Source organism: Colias croceus, chromosome 19 (assembly GCF_905220415.1).
Source record: "Colias croceus chromosome 19, ilColCroc2.1".
In the NCBI taxonomy this organism is placed as follows: Eukaryota; Metazoa; Arthropoda; class Insecta; order Lepidoptera; family Pieridae; genus Colias; species Colias croceus.
In genome coordinates this window covers 1,919,727-1,937,782 of record NC_059555.1, presented here as the reverse complement: position 1 = coordinate 1,937,782, position 18,056 = coordinate 1,919,727, and the positions used below count along the sequence as shown (strand labels likewise).

At 32.6% G+C, this 18,056-nt stretch overlaps 1 protein-coding gene across 1 annotated transcript; it reads left to right on the top strand.

Moving 5' to 3' along the window:
* Positions 1–7,210: 7,210 nt before the first annotated feature.
* On the top strand, positions 7,211–18,056 carry LOC123700392 (carboxypeptidase B-like). The gene is made up of 7 exons (XM_045647594.1): positions 7,211–7,236; positions 12,070–12,282; positions 15,106–15,196; positions 15,694–15,795; positions 16,155–16,370; positions 16,859–17,284; positions 17,877–18,056. The coding sequence occupies exons 1-7, from the start codon at positions 7,211–7,213 to the stop codon at positions 18,036–18,038; spliced, it is 1,236 nt and encodes a 411-aa protein (XP_045503550.1). The 3' UTR covers positions 18,039–18,056.

Below are 18,056 nucleotides of genomic sequence, written 5' to 3'. Positions count from 1 at the left end.
TGTGGTTTAATTGTTATTAAATAAACAAAAATAATAATTAATAAATAATTATTAAAAAAAAATATTTTATAAAATTGAACATGTAGAAAATAAAAAAAACTTTCATGTGCAATTTTGAAAAAAAAATTTTTAGTGATTTTTTGTTTTAAAAAAAAATTCAAAAATTATTAGATGTTGGCTAACTTTAGAAACATATATTTAGGATATATTTATTAATCCTTCATGTTTGTTTACATATGTCTTGCAGTATTCACGGGTATATTTATTTCACCTCAACCGTATATTCAAACCCCTCCCTATTTCCAGTTCTGCCAACAGATATATTTCCCCTTAATTATGAATTTCCCCTTAACTATGACAATACCGACAACATACATACCGACACAGATCTATGAAAAAGGACACTGGGGGCGCTGGCATGCAAAGGTGGATATATTTACTATTCAGATCCTATAGTTTATGTAAATGAAAGACACCGCACTCTCGTGTGTAAAAGCGGAAGCCGCGTCGTAAATTTTTTTAACCGACTTCAAAAAAAAGGAGGAGGTTATCAATTCGGCCGGTATATATATATATTTTTTTTATGTATGTACACCGATTACTCCGAGGTTTCTGAACCGATTTACGTGATTATTTTTTTGTTCGATGCGGGATGGTGTCGAATTGGTCCCATAAAAATTTTATTCGGATAGGCCCAGTAGTTTTTATTTTATGAGCATTTTTGTCTGTAGGTATTTGTAAATTTTGCAAGTGCAAGTTTGAAGTCGGTTGTTTTTAACGCAGTTATCACTTGTTAAACTGTAGTATCCTATCTACTTCTGAGATAACTATATGTGATCATATTTTTTTTTATAGTCTGTGCCCGTCCGCTTTTTACATGAAAAAAAGCCAAGATCTAAAAATCGGGGGTACTATAGTTTGAGCTAATAAATAATATTATTAATTAAAAATAGAGTTTATTATAAAAATATTATAAAAATTGGTCAGTAACGATGGATATACTTTATTTAAGTGTATATTTTGACATAAATTGATATTTGAGTGAAAAAAAATTTTTGGGAAAAAAATAAATTTTACAACCTCAAAATACCGTTCTGATTACGGCATAGAGACTCGAAGAGCTGGCGCACACGTGCTACGCACATGTGTTGAACGGTACTTGGCGCCAGGCTCTATCGAGCCTGTTAATTTTCAATTTAAATTACCATCTAATTTAACAGTAGTGACACCTTGAAAGATCTTGAGACAGTACAAGAGCATTGGCACGTGAGAACAAGTGTATCTACATACTTATATTATATACACCTTTATAAATAATCAATTTTATTGTAAAGGATGAGATTATGAGGCGTGCACTTTTGGATTTTCCAAACTTTTTTGGTTTCAATTTCTTTCATCTGTTTAATACATATAGGCATTAATCACATCAGTTTTTTGAAGTGAAACTTATTTAGGCGCGTTGAGAGTAAAATTTCAAGGTCACGTCATAGAGTACGGCGACGATTTTGGTATATTTAAATCTTGCCAAGGAAGTTTCACTTCTGACGCGTGCGCTTGGCACACAAGCTCTTTTCTATTTTATATAGCATCATCATTTTAGCAAGGAATAACTTTATATAGGTGCTATTTTGCACTACTTACAGTTTATGATACTATAATAATATATTAACCCCTTCAAAATAAGTGAAAGGGAAAGTTAATCCAGTTCGGGCGTAAAAGTGTGTCGCACTTTTGTGTCGACATAAATAAGGCTGAATTAACCGCAATATATCTCAAGGGTTAGGCCTAGGGTACATTATGTACGTATTTGTTTTATTAAGCAAAGACAAATTCCTAGTGATGTATTGCACATGTTCTGTATATTGAAATTTATGGGTAAGTAAGTAATATGTCGTAGGATTTACAAAAAATAATTATTTTTTAACAAAACTAAATCGCATTCAAATGTCTACTGCTGGTCAAACCGGCTGGGCTGGTCAAACCCGCTGGGCTGAGCTGCGGCACTTTCTTTCAAATAAAAAGAGGATCATCAAAATCGGTTCACCCAGTCGAAATATTTCTAACTCGGAGCTTTTTTTTGGTTGGTTGCAAATGTACAAACAGGCGATTATAGAACCTCCTACTTTTTGTTTTTTTTTAGTTGGTTATAAGAGAAATCTTCAAATAGCTTTTTTTCACACGTCAATTTCTAGGAATTAAAAGGACGACTGTTTAAACAAGAAACAGGATGCAATATCCTCTAGTCAATCATATTTTAAATTCGATTCTAACAAACAGCATCTTTACAGAACGATTACTTTGAAGCTAACTGGTTTTATTTCTGAAGATAGTGATGGGTTTTGGGCAGGAAAAAGCAAAGATTGTTAAATAAACTTGAGATTCTTTATTAGACGATGCGCGTAGTACGAAGGGTAAAGACGGAAGAAGGAAATTATAAGATGACACATAGGTATTTGACATACACATTTGTTTATACAAACTCTTTTCACCAACACTGGCCCTTAAACAAATGTGTAGGTACATAATTATTGTACAACATTAAACAAGTTTAGTTTTTACAATTTAAGAATTTAACAAATTTATTGTAAACCTAAACACGTTACAAACTTATAATGCTTTTCTTTAGTAAGTGGTTTTGTTAAAATATCGGCAGTCATTTCAGAAGTACACAAATAATTAAAATTAACAATATTATCTTTTACAACTTCTCTTATAAAATGATGCCGCACATCTATATGTTTCGTACGAGCATGATACATAGGATTCTTACACAATTTTTGTGCTGATTGGTTATCATTAAAAATCGTAACAGAACAATGCCTACCTAACAATTCATACAACAGAGTTCTTATGAATAACGCTTCTTTACAAGAATCTGATAGAGCCATATATTCTGCTTCTGTGCTAGAAAGAGCGACTGTTCGCTGTTTTCTACTTTCCCACGATACAGAACAGTTCCCAATTTGAAACACAAACCCAGTGTACGACCTACGATCGACCTCACACGAAGCCCAGTCAGCATCAATATACCCATTGATGTCTAGACCACTTCTACTAAAAACAAGTTTGTAGTTTACAGTACCCTTTAAATACCGTAGTACGCGTTTCGCGGCCTTCCAATGACGCTGATCATAACAATCATTATACTGGCTCAGCATGCTTACCGCGTGCGCGATGTCTGGCCTGGAGCTAACTGAAATATAATTTAAACAACCAATTAAATTTCTATATTCCAAATTCTCCTCCTTTTTATCAGCCTTTACAAGTTTCAATCCCGATTCCATTGGAGTTTGAGCTGGCTTACAGTCAGTCATATGAAAACGGTCTAAAACATTCTTTATGTAACTAGACTGATCAAGATAGATATTATCTTGGTTTCTTGTGATGCGCATACCAAGTATATGGCTGGCTGGCCCTAAATCCTTCATTTCGAATTCTTGCATGAGTTTCTTCTTTATTTCAACTTTCATTTGTGAATTTCTGGTTGAAAATAATAATATATCGTCCACATACAACCCAATGATGACTAATTCTTCACCATTTGATTTAAAATACACGCAGGGCTCTGAGGACAGTCTTCTGAAACAAAGTTTTGTAACCAACACATGGTTTATCTTTTCATACCAAGACAAGCTTGCTTTAGGCCATAAATTGCTTTATGCAATTTATATACTTTATGCTCACAGCCTTTTACTTTATAACCTTCCGGTTGTTCCATGAAAACTTTTTCTTGCAAATCTCCATTTAGAAAAGCAGTTCTTACATCCAAATGATCGATATCCATCTGCTTTTCAGCTGCTAAAGCCAATAATATGCGAATAGTGGAATATCGAACCACTGGAGAAAAAGTTTCCTCGTAATCAATTCCATAGCGCTGTGTAAAACCTTTAGCTACCAATCTGGCTTTATACTGCTTTAGATTTCCATCAAGATCTTTCTTTTTCTTAAAAACCCACTTGCACTTAATCGGTTTTTGATCTTTAGGTGGATCAGTTAATGTCCAACATTTATTTTTAATAAATGATTGATACTCATCAGCCATTGCTTTCTTCCAGTGAACAGCTTCAGCCCCTCCTAGAGCTTCTTGAACTGTCTCTGGTTCATCTCCAATGCAGGTCAGCATTGCAGTACACGCACTGTCATATTCCGATGTATCCATCGCATCTTCAAGTGTCGATTCACCTGGAATGTAAGTGACATCGGAAGGATCAACAGAACTACTGCTGTCAGAGTCATCTAACTCAAAAATACACTGTCTTCTGGGATTAGTTACAATCTCATTTTCTTCCCCTTTTTCTGGTGATAGTGAATTTTCAGACTGTGCCACTTCAACATGAGAATCATTTGAGTTTAAATTCTCAGTCTGTAAATTATTTATCATCATGAAAAAATCACCATTTTCACATTTTTCAGTGTTTTTTGTATAGAATTTGTTTTCAAAGAAAGCAACATCCCTTGATTTAATAATTTTGCTGAGATTCTCTGGATCAATCAATCTATAACCCTTACTATTTTCACAATATCCTACAAAAATATAAGGTTTACATTTTGAATCTAATTTCTTACGATTCTGTGTCAAGGCATAAACCACACAACCAAATATACGTAAATGGCTAAGATTCACCTTCTCATTAGTCCATTTTTCCTCTGGCGTGCTACCGTAGACTGCTTTTGTAGGGGACCGGTTCTTCAAATAAACAGCGGTATTGACCGCTTCTGCCCAGAACTGCCCATCTAACCCTGCGTCTCGTAACATGCTACGAGCCTTCTCGACGATTGTCCTGTTGGCCCGCTCAGCAACACCGTTCTGCTGAGGCGAGTGCGGTATGGTAGTCTGGTGAATGATGCCGTTATCCTTCAAATATTCCTGGAATATAGAATTGACATATTCGCCTCCATTATCCGTCCTCAACAATTTTATTTTTCTATTGGTTTGGTTCTCCACCATTGCCTTGAAATGTTTGAAGTTATCGAAAACTTCACTCTTATTTTTCAGAAAATAAATCCATGTTTTCCTACTACAATCATCAATAAACGTGAGGAAGTAACTAGCACCACCGAAAGATTTCACTGGCATAGGCCCGCATAAATCACTGTGTACAACACCTAACAGTTAATTTGACCTACTTTGTGCCTTCTTAGGAAAAGGTAATTTGCTAAGCTTCCCCTTAACACAAGCTTCACATTGAATGAACTGTGATTTATCATAAGTAATACCACTAGCCATACCTTTCATTAACAAATGCATACTCCTCATATTGAGATGTCCTAGTCTCCTGTGCCATGTCTCCTGCGTAACAGAGTTAGCAGCCGCCTGGAAACTCAGCTCAGTTTCTTTCTTACAGCTCTCAGATGCTTTCTTCTGCACTAAATCTTGAGCTTCTGTATTTACCTTGGTAGTCGCAGATTCTACACTATTCCCTGAAAACATAGAACAGCCACCACATCCTACCACACACAGATCACGCTCTCTAACAGATTCTGCAGTTTCTAATTGATAAACACCATTTTTATGTACAGCTGTAGCTGCTAGCTTTTTACCATAGAATATATTACAACATTTTTCATTAAAAATAACTCTAAAACCCTTCCTAGTTAACGCACTGACTGACAACAAGTTTGTAGCTAAGTTCGGTACATGATAAACTTCACTGATTGTTTTGACGCCTAATTTTAAATTTACTTTTACATCACCACGACCAGCAGTAAATAATTTTTCACCGTTAGCCACCTTGACTTCAGACACATAACCAGGAACAAAGTTATTTAGTATATTCTTGTCATGACACATATGACTACTCGCACCAGAGTCTATTAACCATATATCATTCTGCACACAAGCTGATAATGCTGTCAATAGTAACTGGTTTGTTGAGCTCTCCGCCTTAACTGGTTTCACAGATTTACAGTCCCTCGAGAAGTGACCAAGCTTCTTGCACTTAAAGCATTTGATTTTCTTACGTGCCGCCACCAAAGCTGTTGAACTCGTGTCACCTTTTTCATCACGTAGTTGCTTCTCCTGCATGAGCTTCGTTTTGACCACTTCACTCGACAACTTGATATTAGAATTTTCAAGTGCCATTATGAGTGGATCAAAGTCTTGCGACAAGCCACTCAGTAAGAGAACTGCAACGAAATCATCTTCCAGAGGTGAACCAATATCGTTCAGCTGTTGACTTAGGTCGCTAATCTTCGCAACGTAAGCTTCCATGCTTTCACATTCGCATAATTTTGTTGCAAACAAAAGACGAAGCAAACTCAGTCTCCTTGACAACCCCTTGTCTTCGTACGCCTTTTGCAAATTAATCCATGCATCCCGCGCCGTCTCTGCGTTCCTTACATGCGTAAAAACCGAGGGCTTTACTGACAAACAGATCTTAGCAAGAGCTTTCTGAGATCTCTTCATATGAGCCGCATCTTTGACATCTTCAGTTTTATCTTCCGAAACGACGTCCCATAAGTCCTCGTGAATGAGTAGCATTTTCAGTTGGAACTTCCAATTACTGTAGTTTTCTATGCCACTCAACTTCTCCACAGGAGTTAAAGTCGAAACCGATGTCGATGTCGCCATTTTTACATGTATGGACGGGCGTTTTAGTTTATTTATAAAATTACTTTTATTCTGCCAAAACTCAAAAATAATTATATACAGAGCAAAGATAAAGTCCTGGGCCCATAACCTGTTGGGTTTTGCGCAGGAAAAAGCAAAGATTGTTAAATAAACTTGAGATTCTTTATTAGACGATGCGCGTAGTACGAAGGGTAAAGACGGAAGAAGGAAATTATAAGATGACACATAGGTATTTGACATACACATTTGTTTATACAAACTCTTTTCACCAACAGATAGCACTTCTTGGTTATATACCTAGCTATGCACAGGATATTAAAATGATGCAATCTTTTAGGTAGTAAAACGTATTCACTTAAAATTTATCCGTCCAATAAAGTATTACACGAACATTTTAAAATTTCACCTGTAAACTGTCATATACGAACAATTAGAATACATTTTTGAAATGGTAGTCTAATGCGTTATTCAATGAATAAGTTTTAACCAAGGATTGAAAAATCAGCCCTTAAACAAGTTAATTAAAAAGTGAATTATTGTCAAACTATCTATTTACAATTTTTCTAAACTATTTAAAAAAAATTAAATCCGTTATACCTGTAAGTAAATATTTAACACGTGCTTTAGCACGTGCAAAATATGCTCGCAAAAGCGCATGGGAAGATGTAAGCATAAGTAAAAAAAAATGTTGTGTGGTTTTATGAAACCACGGTAAAAGTGAAACTTTTTTTCACACTATAGACATTTAACTAAAAATTATTATCGTATTTGTACGATAATTATCGTACGTATCGTGCGTCACGCGACATGCGCTACACATACCAAAAAGTTTGAGACGATGTAATAAAAGTTTCACTTTAAAATCCTTATTATTTTCTAGTATTGGTATCGCAAATACGATTATCAATCTTGTAAGATCCATCCATTCCTATCATTGTTTCCTTGAATCGATCAAGTGCAGGACACTTTGGTTTTTCAGGTACAGGAATGCCCCTCATCTATCTTCTAAACTTCTTACTTATAGTCGTATCAAGAAAGACTGTCAAATAAATTTTAATTTCATTTTAATTAAAAAAAAAAAACTCTAAGAAATAAAAGCTGTAGTGGTTGACTTTCCATGGACACTAATACCTTTGCCAATTATATCAGTGAATGAATGCTTAAACGGAGAAGACAGTAAAATTGAATCCATCAAATAATACATTTTTATAATCTGTCTTTACTAATATAATAAAGCTGAAGAGTTTGTTTGTTTGTTTGAAAGCGCTAATCTCGGGAACTACTGGTCCGATTCGAAAAATTCTTTCGGTGTCAGATAGCCCATTTATGAAGGAAGGCTATAGGCTATATTATTATATCATCTCGCTAAGACCAACGGGAGCGGATCACTGCGGAGCATAGCTAGTAAGATAATAAAATAAAATTTTATGAAGATCAATTTCAATATTATATTAAAATGTATTATCAAATGTTGCTGATTTCACTCACTGGTCTAAAATCTAGATTCCGATCTTTCTTCTCATTTTCCAAATCTATCTGGGAATAACTATGTTCTTTTTTGGCATATTAAATAGGATATTTCCACCGTGTGTCTCAGCACTTATTCAAATGTGCGTACGGTAAACCCCGATCGACTTACCGGTAATGTACTGCTAAATTAACTTTTGCCAATACGAGTTGCTGAGTTATTCGGTGGCAGGTGACATGCAATGTTACGAGCCTCATAAATGCACAAATTTCCTCTGTTTACGATGAGGGAAAGGGGTAATAGGTTTTTTTTAGGAATACTTCTTTGTGTCTGTTATATACAGTTTTTAAATGACTTGAATCTACACTATAACAAAATACAAATTACATTACATTTATTTTATGAAGATAAACTGAAAAATTACTTACCTAAACGGTTTTCCGATTACTTTTAGGTACATTTTCGTATATTTTTTCGTTATTTTAATACAGTCAATTTTCCCAGCTCTACAACTAGTGTATAGTATAAACAAAATATTGAAAAGTTGTATAAATAATATTTTGATGGTAATTAGAAAATTTACACATTTCTTATCTACATACGACTAAACTGATTAATAAATAAAATACAGTAACTCATATTATGGTAGATCGTAGCTAAGATAAAAATCTAGCATTGGATTAATCATTTTTTTAATAATTATCAATTTTTATCCAAAAAATCTAAGTATTATGAGATTGAGGATAAGGCAAGTACATTATCTTTACTAATATTATAGAGTATTATAAAGAGGAAAGGTTTGTAATTATGTATGTATGTATGGTTTTCACGCATAAACTACTGGACCGATTTCAAAAATTCTTTCACCATTAGAAAGCTGCATCTTCACTGAGCAACATAGACTAGGTTTTATCCCGGAAATCCCACGGGAACGGGAGCTATGCGGGTTTTTCTTTGAAAACGCGGGCGAGGTCGCAGGCGGAAAGCTATAGTATCAAATAAAATGAGTGTTGTAGATTATACCATGATAAGATAAAGCTGATAGGCATTTTGATATTATTGTACAATATTTACTGTGTTACCATCGAGCAAGATGGACTTAAAAATATTATTTACACTTTTTGTGTTAATCCACGCATGTTTTTGTAAACATGAAGAGTTTATTGGGTAAGTTTTATATATTTATTTAAGAAAAAGTTTATTTTATAATGTGCATATTGCATCCACAGATCCCTTATTTCATTTATGTTAGAGATTTTCTTTAAATAAATCAGGGAAACTCATGCGGGAGATGCTAAAATTAAAGGTGTAATTTTACTTACTATAATAATAAAAGAATAATAAATTATCAAATTTTATGAACTTTCATTTACTTCTTTAGCTCATTTTCATATCAAAATGTATAAATATGACGTAAAATTGTATTTTATTTGTATATATAATATATAATATTATCTGTGGTATTAGAGTAAAAACTATTTATAAACAAATAAGTTTATTAATTGACTTCTACTCTAAACGCATTCGGATAGTGCTTTTCTAGTTAAAACACAAAAAAATCGCTAGAATTATTTCAATAATATTAAGTAATACATTAAAATCATCAGATATTGTCTTTAATTAATACGAGTTAAAATGATAAAATCCAACAGGTCGATTAATTAAGTCTTATCTTCCTCAAAGGCATGTTTTCTTTGGTTATCAGAATTCCTTTAAATTAGTTAACATAATATTATACTATAGTCAATATTCTATTTAATGAAATTAAAAAGAAAGAAAAAGCGAATGTGCCGAGCACACGTGTAAGAAGTGAAACTTCTTTGGCAAGATTCAAAGATACCAAAATCGATGCCTTACTCTATATAACGTGAAGGTATTTCCATGACGCGACCTTTAAATTATTAAACTCGCAACGCGCCTAAAGAAGGTGTAGTTCACTTCAAAAAGTATTCTCAAATAATTTTATTACAAGAAAATAGTATTTTTGTGTCCGTAGTTTTATTCAATTTGTATATGTTTGTATTTTCCTTGTAATTTAAAAATAAATGTTCGTGTAAGGAAACTCAAAATAATACATAAAAGTTGTCTTTTGTCTGACAGAATCAGCTTAAGTTGTTTGACTGCTATCAATGTTTAAAATAACTTTTGGAACACTTCGCTTTTAGCTTTTCCATCAATATTTCATTGTGTTTTGTTTATTTCCGGATTTTGTTTGTTATAAACAAAGGAAATGGCGAAACTGGGCCTAACTGTTACAGAAATCATAATATATTTAAAATTCATTATGTTATTTTTAGTAATTCTTGGTAAAATATTTACTTCTGATTCTATGGGAAAACAAATCTTTGAAAAAATAGATAATGTGTTCACTACCGGCATTGTTATTTAGATTTCTATGACTACCGGTCTTATCAAGCAGAGATTGTCAGTGTTGTCAGGAGTAAAAAAGTCGAATATATCGATTAATACGAATGAATGTCTATATTTTATTTTTAATTTTATTGAATTCAAATGCTTTATAAATCAGAAGCAAAACTTAACTTATTTTTAACACATATCTTAATTTATTTAGATCATTCTATAAAATATAAACATGTTTTACTTAATCAATAATAATTATAACATTATTTAGGTAGCTGGCCATTAATAAAATGTCAAATTATTAATCATAATTGTGTCAGTTATGAGTGATTTGTTTACGTTTGTTGTTTGACATTTGAGTGAAGTTTTAGGCCCTTCTCCCATTACGATACGCATAGGCGATTCAAGTATCCTGCAAGTCTCGGAGACTAGTCGCCGCGGAGTATCTCACATACATTTTTATGTAGGCTCGCACACTACGCTACTGGTATCCTACACGTCCGTGACTAGTATAGCACTACTCACCGTGTCGGTCGCTTTTGCATCGCGTCTCGACTCTCGCGCGTATCTCTTCGTTAGAAAGATAAAAATATCTGATCATCATTTTGTAGTTCTCGTTCGGCTACAAAAACTCTACAATTTATGTTTCTTTCAATATATGGATGAATCCAGTACTTCTTACTCTTACGTTGGCGTCTTCTATTTCTATAAAAAAGAAAAACTGCAAGAGCTTCTTCGTCACTGGAATTGCTGATTGCTCGACATAACGACGTAACTGCTGTTGCAATAAATAAATGAATTGTTATTATTATAACGTCGGTCCACAAAAACGAGGCACAATAATGATGAATTTAGTCATTTTTGAGTCGCATAATATGCGAGCATCGGGTAGCCAGCAAATATCTAAGTAGTATTCTACGCGAGTATCGTATTCTAGAAGTATCGTACCTAATGGCAGAAGGGCCTTAGTAACGTTATATTCAAAATTGATCTTAATCAATATCCCAATATCTCTGCTATCCCATAGAAAAGATCTATAATTATTATATTCATAGAGTCTGTATATTTTTATCTATTTAATCACCCATAAATCATCAGTGTAACGATCAGGCCCAGAGTCCTATGGGAGTTTGCCATTCTCCTTTATTCGCAAACGTATAAGTAACAAAAAAACTGAACATAACAAAGGTAAAATAGTTTTCACTGTAAAATATTTTGGTATAAGTAATCTTGATTATAAATCTATAGTATAGTAACTAATCTGTTGTATGTAAGCCACAATATACAAAGGAGATTAATTTAAAAGTACCAATTTTTTTAAAAAACACGAATTTACCTAAGTTGATTGTAGTTATTCTTTTACCGTTATTTAGAGGTTTACTTAAGTCGAGTTCGAAGTTTTTCTTCCATATCTAAACGAATTACAATATGCATCAATTGTCATACGTATACTCTATATATATCTATACGAAAATTAACATAATATTAAATAATAAATAAATAAATAAATATTTCAGGACAAATTTTACACACGGCACAATCTGATCCCATGCTAAGCTTTCGCTTGTGTTATGGAAACCAGATGGCTGATAAACATACCTACATATATAATTTTAAATTAATACTTATACATATATAGATAATTATATTTATTAATGTATATTTCCAGATCAACAGTACACGGTGTGGTATTACGAAACTTAGATGATATTAAACTAATACGAGAACTAGAAAGTGATTTGGATTTAGACATATGGCGAGCTGGCTTGCCTGGTGTCAAAGATGCCTATATCATGGTCAGGCCACAATTTAAGGAAAAATTTCTGGAAAGATTGGACGAAGCTGGTATTCAGCATTATGTTCATAACAAGGATGTGGTCAGGTAAATGTTTGTTTTATTGATTGACATGGTCGATAAATGTCTTGCTTATTATTAATGGACTGCTTTTTAAAATTTTGATTAAGTAGAAGATTTTTTGCTGGTTGGAATAGCCGTAGATTTGAATTAATAAGAACATCTTTACTTAAGGTTATCCATTTTAAATTGTATACGTAGTATATTATTATTAGTCTGTGCTTATAGATTTCCGACTCAAGAATTATATTCGGTGTGTGATGTTCTTACAGTTCGTAAGCTGTACATATTAAATATTGTTCTGAAACAACACAAAAGTTTAAAATATGATCCTAACCTTGATAATAGAAGGAGGAAAACATGTGTGGTTCCCAATGTATATGTTAAAACCGCATATGCTCGAAGACAAAAGGCTAAACAATCTTCTTGCCTATATAACTTAATAAAAAAAGCCTTAAATATATATCCTAAAACAGCGAAGGAGTGTAAATTACAACTCATTAAATGGTTAAAATATAAAAATTATGAGGAAATAGAGGAATTATTAAAATTAAATTAAATATTTTTTAAATAAAGCAACATATATAATATATACACATTACACACACACGCACACACACACACACATACACAAAGATACACACCTGTTCTGTTCCTTAGTATATCTGAATAGTTTTTACATACCCATTTATCTTTATATCACTTTTTACTTTATTGAAGGAAATGTTATTCGTGTAACAATAAATGGTAATGTACTCTAGGAAGAGCGGGATGTTCTACCACAAGCTTTTAAATGCTTAAAAGGATGTTTCAATGACTGATATAATTGTAAACATATTTGTTAACGAATAAATATTTTTGATTTTGATTTTGAACATGTGAAAAATTTGGTAAAAGGATACCCTAGCCTAAATTAAATTTGCAAAAATTGTAAATAAAAATAAGAAATACAAAAATGTTTCATTTTTGTAATAGTAACATTATCAAGCAATTAGAGAAATACTTGAACTTAATATTGTAACTTATACCGAGACAATAGCACTCGTAATAAGAGCAATACTCGACCGAATGCTGAATTTAACAGCTTAAATTATATCCAGATTAAAAATAATATTACACACTAGCTGTGCTGCGGTTTTCCCCGCATTGCTTCGCTCATAATTATTGCTCTTAGCGTGATGATAATATTATATAGCCTATAAGCCTTCCTCGATAAATGGACTATCTAACAGTGAAGTAATTTTTCAAATGGAACCCGTGGTTCCTGAGATTAGCTCGTTCAAACAAACAAACAAACTTTTTTAGTTTTATAATATTATTATAGATAACATAACAATACTAAATACATACGTAGCTTAGATGTTGAATAGTTACTGGAATAAATGAATCCCAAAATAAAATGTTCTAAAAGAAATATAAAGTAGTATATTTCTCAAATGTAGTTACGTTCCCTCGAGACTATGTTTGAAGAGCGTTGAAGGTCCGTTTTAATATTTATTTCAAGTCAAATGTATTGGGTTTGTGTTCGGAATAATATAATGTTTGCACAAGGGTCTATTTTGTCGTTTGAATCAAAAATATCGGTTATATTTAAGGTCGTTGAAGAATTATATTTATTTGTATTATCTTATAATTGATATAAAATTACATGATAATCAAAAGCAGCTCTATCTGTCTGTCTATCTGTTTCCCTGTATATGAGTGTCACGTGTGATTTTCACGACGGCTTATAACGACTCAATTACAATGTAAGGTTATGACATTCATCATAATTCCTCCCCCAAAAAGGAAAAAATAAACAACAACCTCTTGATCTCATTACGAGCTACCTTATTAAACGCGTAATTAACTTTCATGACATACTATTAAAGAATACAGTAATTAAAGTGTTCACGACCCTGCAAGGCCGAGCGTTATCTCGACGAAAGCAGGCCATAAACACGAGTTAGTCCTCAGTATGTTTATGGTCCTTTTATTCACAGCTTACATTAACTTTACGAGATGCTTTGATGTTCTGATTTAACTAAACAAACTAAATATTCGACAGTCTTATTATTTAGTACTAGCTGTGCCCCGCATTGCTCCGCTCTTATTGGTCTTGGCGTGATCATATAATATAATGACCTATCGATAAATTGGCTATCTAACAGCGAAATAATTTTTCAAATCGGACTTGTGATTTCTGAGATTAGCGTGTACAAACAAACAAACCGTACCTACCTATCTTTTTGCCATACCGGAGCAACGCCTACTCAACTCTCAAATCCGCCGCAGTAATCAAAATTATTTTTTTGGTTTTTGTGTGTTTATGGGACACTTAAAATTTATTAGTATTATAATTTTCAATAAGTTACACGAAACAGTCCTGAAATGTACCAAAAATATCATTATAATAGCCGATTAATACGAACGACCTATATTCTTGAATCAATTTTCCATTTAAGTTATAAGATTTCACAATCGAACGATAACAAGAATATTTTGATTTGTGTAATTTGATTTGATTGTTTTTATTTTTAGATAGATTCCGTATAAATGAGAAGGTAATTGAAAACGGCTTTCTTTTTGTTAAGTTCGAATATATTGAAATCTCACTCACATGCTAGTGTGACGAACATTTAACTTCTTAGGTGTTAGTTACAAGTTATTTTGCTTTGTAGTGATTAAAAATTGACGATCTATCTAGTCAGTAGAATCTAACAAAAATGAATCATATGCAATTTTGTTATTTAGTCTATAACTTGCAGTCTACTTTACCTTATTAAATGTATTTTCTTTTTCCAATAGAAGAAAAAGATAAATCTGCTGATAATGTATCACTGAGTCTATATTAAGAAATTATTTTTACAGGGCCCTCGATGACTTTGAAGCAAGGTTTAATCAGTGGAAGTTGAGACGAAACAATGATGCGATCTATAACACTTATCCTAGATATGGAGAGGTAATCAAAATGTTATTTAAGTATTTAATTAATAACAGATGTTTTAATTATTTTTCATAATTACGTTTAAATAAAAAATTGATATTGTTTCTACTGTTTTACCTATAATTTTCATAAAATAAACAATCAATAAAACTATATCTCACCAATATTGCACTGTCCGATGTCTACTGTTGAGTAGCGCTTTACACATTGTTAGTAAGACTATATTTTGGACTAATTTTAATCAGCATTTAACATAACATAAATTGTTTAGTATATGCTGGGAAGTCAATAACAATTAATTGTATTTCTTTTAATATTTTAATTTCAATTTTATTTGGCTATTCCCATTTTGTAGCCAAATAGAATTCAAATTAAAATTAAACATCACTTTTTTATTAATGTTCACCTTAATGACATGGTAATATATTAATTCAACGTCTTAATGATTTCGTTAATGATGTCTGTTTATTAAAATCTAACTTAAAATAATAATTAATCAACTTTATTTCTAGATCGAGGCTTATCTAGACAGACTAGGACGAGAATATCCTAATATAGTAACTGTAGTGAATGCAGGTAACAGCTATGAAGGACGACCAATGAAATATGTTAAGGTCAGTTATAATTATTATTAAGATATTTATAAAATGAAATGAGAAGTTATAGATGAATTATAGCACTTTGTTTTTGCAAAGTAATAAATTATTGCACTTGGATGTGTAAGAAAATTGTTATAGAACTTAACGTAAAGATAATTATAATTTTAATTACGAATTAAAAGAATATCATACATCTCGTATAGAAATTCGTATTCTTTTATTCGATTTGAGATAAATAAATAATATTATTATTTGTCGACAAAAAATTAATATCATCTCATTCTATTTTGTACACAAAAATTCAAGTTTCCAGGACAAATTAATCGAGTCTTTCTATTCGAACAACTCTAACATACATTCTAAACACATTTCAGATATCAACCACGAACTTCGAAGACTCAACCAAGCCCATATACTTCATGGATGCGGCAATGCACTCCAGGGAGTGGGTGACTCCACCAGTAGCATTGTACACCATACATCGCTTGGTTGAAGACTTGAGAGCTGAAGATAGGGATCTCTTGGAGAACATTGACTGGGTTATCATGCCTGTGTTCAACCCGGATGGATGGGAGTTCTCTCATGTTGAGGTGATGATAAAATATGGTATTATGATGGATGAATACATGAGAAAAGATCAGTAAAGATAAATGTGCTATGGATAAACGGGCAAAATAACTTTCTTCTGTAAATTGTTTTGGGAATTCTATTAATCCTAGATGTATCGTTTAAAACGGTTTAATAATTATCTGATGTAGTAGAACAATCAAAAACCTGTTTTACGAAATAGTTATACGGGTAATATCAGCTCTTGGTTCATATTATTATTTTCATTTGAAATCCATTCATTTGAAATAAGTTTATGGGTTTTGTTCATTTTCTTAAACAATTAATTTCATTAATTAAAATAAAATGTGTTCGCAATGAAACTATGATTAAAAACTAAGCATTAGCAAAGACTCTTCATATGAATATTCTATTAAAGCCTCTTCCATCATTGATCAAACATCACTTCTGCAACTAGAAAGACCATCCCAACACAGAAAAAATTGCTTAATAAAACAGTATTAATTTCCAGAACCGCATGTGGCGCCGCAGTCGTTCCTTCAACGCATCCATCAGTCCCATCTGCTATGGAGCCGATCTCAACAGGAACTTCGACATTTTCTTCGGCACCTTCAGCGTCTCCAGTAACCCTTGCTCCGACATCTATCCTGGACCATTTGCCTTCTCTGAAGTCGAAAGCCGTAACGTCAGAGACATGCTCTATTTACATTTAGACCGTATCCAAATCTACATGAACATGCACAGTTATGGGAACTTTATCTTGTACGGTTTTGATAATAACACGTTGCCTCATAATGTGGCGCAGTTGCATTATGTGGCTGCGGCTATGGGAGCGCATATTGATGCAAGGAAGATGGCGGACGCTCCGTACTACGCGGTTGGGAATAGTAATTACGTGCTCTACGGCGCGTCGGGGACGTCTCAGGATTACGCTCAGGTAATGTTAAAGAAAGGAAATAGGTATGACACTGACACCACAAAAAAATGACATACAAGTGCGTATCAAATACAAAACAAATCAAAAAGTAGTTGAAGAAAAATAATGAAAGTTTTACTCAATCAATATAATGTTGACATATTTCCATAAAAATGTTGTCTAAAAATCTAATAATAAAAGAATTCGTTATTTTAAATTTATTATTAGATAAATTGGATATAAGAAGTAACTCTTACAATAAGCTGTACCACACGACTTACCAAGTTGTACTTACTGCGTTTTCACTACATAGTATAAAACAAAGTCACTTTCTCTGTCTCTATGTCCCTTTGTATGCTTAAATCTTTAAAACTACGCAACAGATTTTGATCCAGTTGTTTTAATGGATAGTGATAGAAGGTTTCAATATTTAATTTGTTAAGTTTTAGACAAAGCGGGCGAAGCCGCGGGCGGAAAGCTCGTAAAACTAAAATCTTAAAGTTCATGTATTTATCTAACTGCTAACACATGACTTATCAAGTCGTACTGCATTTTAAATTTAAAATGTATATGTTTTATATGTATTTATTAACCTTTTATTATTTTTTTTCAGGCAATTGGCGTCCCATTTGCCATAACGCTTGAGTTGCCAGAATTCGACGGCTACAATTTTCTGGTACCACCAGAATATATTGAACAAATAAACACAGAAACTTACGCCGGTATAGCGGAAACTGCAAGATTATCGTACTTGTTCTATCGTGATAGACTTTAAATATATTATTTATTATTT